The sequence below is a fragment of the Periplaneta americana genome, chromosome 7, assembly GCF_040183065.1.
Source record: "Periplaneta americana isolate PAMFEO1 chromosome 7, P.americana_PAMFEO1_priV1, whole genome shotgun sequence".
NCBI classification, from domain to species: Eukaryota; Metazoa; Arthropoda; class Insecta; order Blattodea; family Blattidae; genus Periplaneta; species Periplaneta americana.
The window spans coordinates 54,119,551-54,127,974 of record NC_091123.1 but is presented as its reverse complement, the minus strand read 5'-3'; the positions used below and the strand labels follow the sequence as shown (position 1 = coordinate 54,127,974).

The following is an 8,424-nucleotide window of genomic DNA, read 5'->3' as shown; positions in this document are numbered from 1 at the left end:
CGGCCTCCCAGCTTTATATGCATTTCTGGATTCACCCTGCCCAACTCAAACGTCTGGATTTAATGTTCTTAATTATGTCAGGTAAAGAATACATTGCGTACAGTTCGGAATTGTGTAACTTTCTCCATTCTCCTGTAACTTCATCCCTCTTAGCCCCAAATATTTTCCTAAGAACTTTATTTTCAAACACCCGTAATCTCTGTTCCTCTCTCAAAGTCAGAGTTTAAATTTCACAGCCGTACAGAACAACCGGTAATATAACTGTTTTATAAATTCTAACTTTAAGAATTTTTGTCACCAGACTAGATGGCAAAGGCTTCTCAACCGAATAATAAGAAGCATTTCCCATATTTATTCTGCGTATAATTTCCTCCCGAGTGTCATTTATATTTGTTACTGTTGCTCCAAGATATCTGAATTTTTCCGCCTCTTTGAAGGATAATTCTCCAAATTTTTATATTTCCATTTCGTACAATATTCTGGTCACGAGACATGGTCATATACTTTGTCTTTTCGGAATTTACTTCCAAACCTATCTCTTTACTTGCTTCAAGTAAAATTCCCGTGTTTTCCCTAATGGTTTGTGAATTTTTTCCTAACATATTCACGTCATCCGCATAGACAAGAAGCTGATGTAACCCGTTCAATTCCAAATCCTGTCTGTTATCCTGAACTTTCATAATTGCATACTCTAGAGCGAAGTTAAAAAGTAACGGTGATAGTGCATCTCCTTGCTTTAGTCCATAGTGAATCGGAAAAGCATCAGACTGAAGCTGGCCTATGCGGATTATTATTATTATTATTATTATTATTATTATTATTATTATTATTTTATTATTATTTTATTATTATTATTATTATTATTATTATTATTATTATTATTATTATTATACAGTATGTTATCATTACGTAGAAACGTAGAGTGACAGAGGCCAGGTTTTTAGTCGACTCAATAACAACATTGAAAATATCAGTTACGTGATCTTAATTTTTTTGTTGTGTAACGATAATTGTATTTTCTTCATAAGTCGAATGCTTCTGTAAGCAACCCAAATTGTGAATATGAAAACTGTGATAATGAAAGCGATGACGTCCAGCAATAGGTACTGATACCACGTGAGGTCCACAGCTGCTGAGCGAAGGTGACGCGCACCTCTATGCCTGATGACGTACTCAACCCACCAGACTGCGCGGTCCAAAGGACTGTTAGGCTGATCGCTTAATCTGGTCGACATCTTCCTCATATTTTCCTTGTATCTGAAATAGAAAGGCAATGCCAATGAAGTAATGTGTTACTTCTAATTTAAGGATAGATCTTACTGCATTGGTGTCATCTTTAATTCTTAATATTTTCCTTGTTGATTATTGAACATTTAGGTGTGAACAGGGTTCTCAGGGTTGCAGCCGCAGCATTTTTGATATCGGTTTTGTTGAAACTTTTGCTGCGGTTGCGACCAGTGTTGCCACCCAAATGTGCCAATGATACTTTTATTGTTTGGATAAATTTAATGTTAGATGTGATGAAAATAAATTATTTATAACAATTATTAAATGCACAGCACAGTCTGAGCATATTTGCTGACGATATTTTTAGTTTTCCGTAGCGTAGTTTCAAACAGGAGGGTTGCCAACATTGATTACGTGAATATGCTGTTGGTTATCATTTAAGTATATAGGCGTTTTTAAAAGCTTCATAGTAAAAATAATGCCATTTTCTGAATACTAGTTAGGGCAGAAAAGCAAATAATAGATTAGTAAGCTATCGCATGAGTTTCATAATAATGCGAACATGACCACAAAATGTACATTGAGAAGTCAACAAGCAGATGGGAACCTGCAGCATGACTGCGGCTGCAAAAGTAGCGCCTTGTGTGTGAACAGACTCGCAACCTCCAGTTGCAACATTTGTAGCACTCGGGTTGCGCAGCACGAAAAGTAGCGTGCAGCGCGCTACTTTTGACTTACGTGTGAACTCGACACGCAACGTTTGCAGCTGCAGTACAAAAATTGCGCAGCAAAAGTAGCGACGTGTGACCGTACCTTAACTTGTACTTCCTTTACATCATAAGCAGGCTTCGAGACTTTGACCCGATACAATAAGTTTACTGTGCATGCACTATATGTTGTTGACTCGCTGCAGGTAGATAGAGATGTGTTCAGGTAACAACGTTACTATTTAGAGTAGAGTAAGTTAGTATGGGGAAACACGCATATGTACATTCTGAAAGTAAATATACAATACACAATGATAATGTCAAAAGAATGTGAAAATCATTTATTCTCCTGTCTTTTATAAACATTTGTGTTTAATTATACACAGTGTTAATGGTGGAAATAAGCATGTAGTAATTTTAATTTTTTTAATTTATCCTATTGGTAATCTTTAGGAAGTGCAGTTACAGTACCGAATTGCAATGTAGGCCTACCTACTACAAGATACATTTTCAGTGTCTCAAACATAAATCTTTTTTGGTTACCTGCCAAAGTTTGTACTGTAGAAAGCTACGCTCTACGTCGCTTGACGTAATAGGAGCAAAACGAAAAACCTAACATCATTGCAGTCTCTAAGAGACAGTCCTTTATTCTCGGATGACTCTATGTCCACTAATTTGCTGTTTATGTTACACAATGTTCCATATCCGTTATTTTTACATAAAATTGATTTCCACTTCTGTTTTACACGTTCAGTAACCGGTACTTGTTGATGTCTCATTAATTCTCTGCATCATTTTCTAAATTAATTTGAGGGCATCCGGCACCTCTTGCTCTGACTTTTCTCACCGTGTACTACTTTCAGACACAGTTTGTATGAAAACAAAATTATTTGTCAGAACCTTCAAATCCAGAGCGTTTTCCTTTGGGTATTTGTTGGCATTCATTCTACAGTACCCCCACCCACTGTGCGCTCTACCACTATACTCAGTACGCCGTTATGCAGATTTCCCACTGAACTGCTCTATTGGGTCCGAAGTCTCGAAGCCTGATCATAAGTAAAATATATTTCAATTGATAATGTTAAATAAGTATTATGATGACAACGATTGTAATATAGTGAAGATGATAATATTATACATTCATTCATAGTTTTCTGTTCAAGTGCAGGCCATTCACTGCAAACCCAGCTTTCTCAAACCTCCTATTTTCCGCCGTCGTTTTCGTTTCGCATACGATTCATATATCGTAGTGTTGTTTATCATCTGATATTTTCTTCTGCCCAGAACTCTTTTCCCTTTCACCATTCCTTCAGTAGGCATTTTCTTTTTAGCCAGTGACCCAGCCAATTTCATTTTCTCTCTGTGGTCAGTTTCGGCATTAATCCTCTTTCACTCTTTCTAGCACAGCTTCATTTCTTATAACACTGGTCAACAAAATTTAAACTTTTGTCTGTTAAATGGGAAACAATGGGTGATCCTAAGTGACTTTTTTGTGCTGATTTCAAATCTATTTACATAACATTTCCATCACCCTGGGTTTTAGAGTAATCACATGAGAAACATTTTTCGTATCTATACATCATAGTATTACGATATCTTAGCTGAAATTACATTTATTGACCTAAAATGTAGGTATGTGAAGCATATTTTCGTCTGTACTTTGCTTGAAGAAAATCTCTCTTCAGTATCCAACAATAGTCTGCCAACATATTTGGACATCATTTACCCTGGTAGCGCCTTTCAATTTCAACGATGTCCTGGTGGAAATGCTCCCCGTGTTCGTCGCTCATAGCCCTAGGTTTTCAGGGAACAAATAGAGATTTCCAGGGTCCATGTCTTGTTCTAGTCTATTTTGTTGTTAAAATAAAGTCATAAGCTCTTCTAACTAGAGGAGGAAAATTTTGCCTCTGCGCTTTTGAAGTGATCTCACCACACACTTAACAGAAGTTGTTTCTATCAATAAGACACTTTCAAGACATGTTTCTTATACATTATACACTTACACACTACTCCTTACAATGTACTATTAGGTACGGTATTATACACTTCTATCACAATTCAATTGACAACGGAAAAGAGCACAGAATAAGCTTATTTCTTTAAAGAAAGCTTCTATTCATCTGGGAAATTTACCTTACAATCAAGTTTTGTGAGGGAAATATCATTGTTGTTATTCGTGAATTCACAGGCAACAATAGCAAACGTTACAAGTCAATTTTTGACACAATGTAATGAAATATAAATGTAAAATACGTCTTCTAATCAGCATGTTATATACCACAAATGCTAATAAACAGGAACAAATTTATTCTCAAAATAAAAAAAAAAATAGGTGGGTGATGGAAAATTTCTGACTTCATTTTTGGAATCAGCAGATGGCAATACATAAGAAACAACCGAAATTATTTATTTAACAAAGTCATTGTTGACCAGTGTAATTATTAGCTGTCCATTTTACACGCTTCATTCTTCTCCATATCCACATTTCAAATGCTTCCAGTCGTTTCTCTTCACTTCGTCATAATGTCCATGTTTCTGTCCCATATAATGCCACACTTCACACATAGCACTTCACTAGTCTCTTCCATAGTTATTTTTCCAGAGGTCCGCAGAAGATGCTCAGATGCTCCTTTTACTATTAGAGCCTTCTTTGCCCTTGCTACCTTCCTTTTGACTTTCTGGCAGCAGCTCATGTTACTACTTATAGCACATCTCAAATATTCGAAGCTGTTCACTTGTTCCACTACCTCATTTCGAATTCGCACGTTTACTTTCCTTAAATTTCTTCCGATAACCATTGTCTTTGCCCTGGTTGCATTTATCTTCTTCAGACAATGCTCACAGCTGTCACTCAGCTTCAGTAGTACCTTCTTTATACCTTCTAAGGGATATGGTAATGGAATTAAAGGTCAGCTTTGAGAAGTAGATGGGATGAAGATAAAATAAATACAAACTAGATGAAGCTATAGAATAACTCTTCTCGGGTTCTCACCCAGGTGAGTTGGATTGTTGCTTCCAAGATTTCGATGACTAGCTCTGCCGTCTTCTTGAGATTGAAGTACCGCGAGACCATGTCTAGCCGGTACATAAGTGGTCAGTGAGGCTTTCTATTGCGTGCCAATCAGGAGTTTGTTCCTAGTACCGATTGCCTGCCGTTTTCTGGTTGGTCGAAAATTGTTGATTACAGTTTTTCACGTTGTAATCAACTGTAGGCCCCTGTCTCTGTTGAAATTGTCATTTAGTTGGATTTTGATGGTATCTTTGATGACCTGGTCCTAATAATCCGTTGCCTTGTCAAAGATAGTGGTGGCGTAGAAAACTATCTTGTGGCTGTGTTGCGCTGCTGCCGACTTATCGGGGTATAGTCTTATGCTGCGTTGATGTTCCTTGCAGTGTTCCATAATGGTGTGTCCCGCCTGGCCAATGTAGCATTTTCCACACTCACAAAGTATTTTATAGACACTAGGTATCCTAAGACGAAGATCGTCCTTAACTGGTTTCAGTTAGTTCTGCACCTTCGTGGACGACTTATGGATCGTCTTAATCCCGCGTTTTCTTAGTACCCTGCCAATCTTGCCTGAGATCGGGTCATAAAACTGGATATATATGCTATGCTCGTCTCCTCTTTTTCCTCGGCGGGTGGTTTTTTAGACGAAGATACAATATACGGCAAAACAAACGACACTGAAATACATTGTTCATAACGTTTATGAAGATTATTCAACATGTTGATAAACAAAGGTTGCTGTAAGGTCACAAAAATGACATTATCTTTTGCATAATTAGGGAATATTTGTAGATGGGTCATCTGTCTTAAAACTGATTCTTTCAACATGTCCCATATGCAGGCATCTGGAGCCATGAAATCTGGGGAGCAGGGAGGGTATGGAATGGAGTTTCACAAGAAATTAGGCGATCTCCGAAGTGTCGTTGAAGAAGGTCAAGTGACTCTCCCGTGATGTGGACTGTAGCTCAGTCTTGCTGCATACATTGCCGTTGGATGCGTAAGTTTCTGGAGCGACAAAAACAGCGCAAATCCCGCACGAATTGGGAAATAGTGAGGATTCTGTAGAGTACCTAGTTTATTGTTTTTGGATTCCGTGCAGCATCCTAGACGAAATAAGAGCCCAATATTCCATGACCGGACACGGCGCACCAAATCGTAACCCGCGCACTGTGAAGTGGTTTCTGTGTAACGACACCAGGTCGTTCAAACCCTAAAAAAACAAGTTATTTATCGCTTGATTTTGCCATCAAGGTGAATATGGCTTTCATCTGAAAACCAAATGTTGCTTATAGATCCTGATACTGTTCTTTAACGGGAAGCAAACTTGGCCCATTCTGACATCCTACTTTCGTATGACCGAAAATAGTGTTCCATGATAAACACCTTCTTTTGTGAGAACCATAATTGCAGAAATCAACACAACACTGAATTCACAATATATCAATCTCCTAGTGGCTTGTGCAGCAAATGCTGCAAACTAAGTTCATTAGACGTTCAAATAAAAATTTTTCAGATTTATTTTCAATGAAGAATACCAGACATTTTGAAAGTTATTTGCTTCCATAATAATGAAACATACTCCCTCTGAATGGTTTTTATGCCAAATACTTTTCCTTGAACCTGTCCACCTTCAGTTTTTGAGTTTCAACTCGAAAACGTAAGTAACAATGTCAGGAAGATCAATGGGTTTTTCATGTGGGAGTAAAGCAATAGCTATTTCAGGTCATTGTGGATTGTAGGTGAAAGTTAAAAAAAAGTCAGGTTTGCTATGCTTTCGAACAATAGACATGGCATCTTGGTATAGCTGCTGCATGTAGAGCTTGAAATATAGAGAGTAAAATCATTTTATCCTGCTAAAAGATCTTGCTGAAATAATCGGGTGACCACAGAATTTTGTAGGTCTCTTATTTTATCAGTAAGTAATACCTTTGAGTCTTTCCTTAGGAACTGTAATAAAATGTTTGCTCTCTCTCGAGTCAATACTGAAGAGAATGACGCATATAAATATCTACACCGTACCGCCATTAAGTATAGGAAAAAGGCCCAAGCCCACTTGATTAATAACTATAAAATATTTGATATTTAATAACAATATTATCTTACGTAAGTTTGTAGTTGTATACTATATAGCCGCCACTCTGTAAATTATAGAAATGAAGATCTAATTTAAGATATTCTCTACATCTACTGTTATAACCCCGAAACGTTTCACTTTCATATCATCAATACAGCACGAATATGTATAATTAATGAAAATAGTCACATCATAGGATTAACTATAATAATATTTCATTTCTAATGGTAATAATGTCATCAAACCACCTCAAGTTTTGTAAATGTTTAGTATCCAATACAGAGCTGTACTCAGAAAATTACACACCGCAGAATCAGGCCTGTAAATTATTTTTAGTAAGTCTTGAAGTTTTTAATATAATAACCAATTGAATTTGAGCTCTAAATATATCAGCAATTCTGCAGGTCATGGCCTTCGTGTAATAGCCTATTGTTTATTGTAGTGTGTGTTTTGTTTTATCCTGAAATGCAATTAGTTCTCAAAATTGACGGAAGATAGATTTTGGAAAATAGGAAAATATGTAGGAAAACTAACCCTTCACTGAAAGTTACTATTTTTCTGAAAATCCGTAGATGTTAAGCTTCAACATGACGGGTCATTCATTAAAATCCGTTCAGGTCTTTTCCCGTCATTTCGATTACCAGTTAAAATTATATATACGAGTATTATACAATGCATTCTTCGTTGCTAGGGAAACGTGGACAGCAGTTGAGAAATAATTTCAGTGTCGTTTGTTTTTTTGCTTACCGTAGTTCATACTCTTGAATAGTGTTTAAGACAAGGTCAGGTGTTACGTCATTTTTTCTTATTGTAAGAGATAGAGTTTGTGAAGTGTATTCAAGAAAAGTGAAGTTGAGTTAATAATAAGACAAGTGCATAACTTCAACATAGCTTCGCGACACGAGTGCAGTTTGACAGCTGTTATGCGTCGTCTTTCAGAAATATAGTTACAGATACGGGACTCACACGTCTCACGCCCATATCCTATGAAAGGAAGATAATATATTGTGACAGCCACGTCGAGTGTCGATCACGCGTCCCACACAAGGGGGGCGCGCGAGAAGACATGAGGCCCGATAGACGAAGCGAGCTCCTTGGAGCGCTGAGGGCGCGGCGTGGAGGGGAGACGAAACGATGGTCGCTGCGGCGAGGCGCGACATAAGGAGACGGCGACCGCGGTAGAGAGGGGCAAGTAATGCGCCTGCGACTGAGGGGAGAAATCCAGAGAATTCGAGAGGCGCCATCTTCTGGGAATCTGTAGAAATTTCCAGCATCGTACTTTCCGGAAACTATGGTTTAGTTATAAATATGACACGCGAGTGAACTTGAGTCAGTTATTTGCAGTCGTTGCTAGTTTTGGCCAGCAAGGCAGTCTTGTGTAGCAGTGAAGCCAGCTTCGAGACCGGAGT

The 8,424-nt window shown here is 37.7% G+C and overlaps 1 protein-coding gene across 1 annotated transcript in view; it reads right to left on the bottom strand.

The window, feature by feature from the left end:
* Positions 1-837: 837 nt before the first annotated feature.
* The window catches only part of LOC138703103 (UDP-glucosyltransferase 2-like), a 29,068-nt gene continuing 21,481 nt past the window's right edge, over positions 838-8,424 (bottom strand). Inside the window, exon 5 of the mRNA XM_069830689.1 lies at positions 838-1,257. Coding sequence (XP_069686790.1) covers positions 975-1,257 — 283 coding nt within the window. The 3' untranslated portion in view covers positions 838-974. The remainder of the gene's footprint in view (positions 1,258-8,424) is intronic.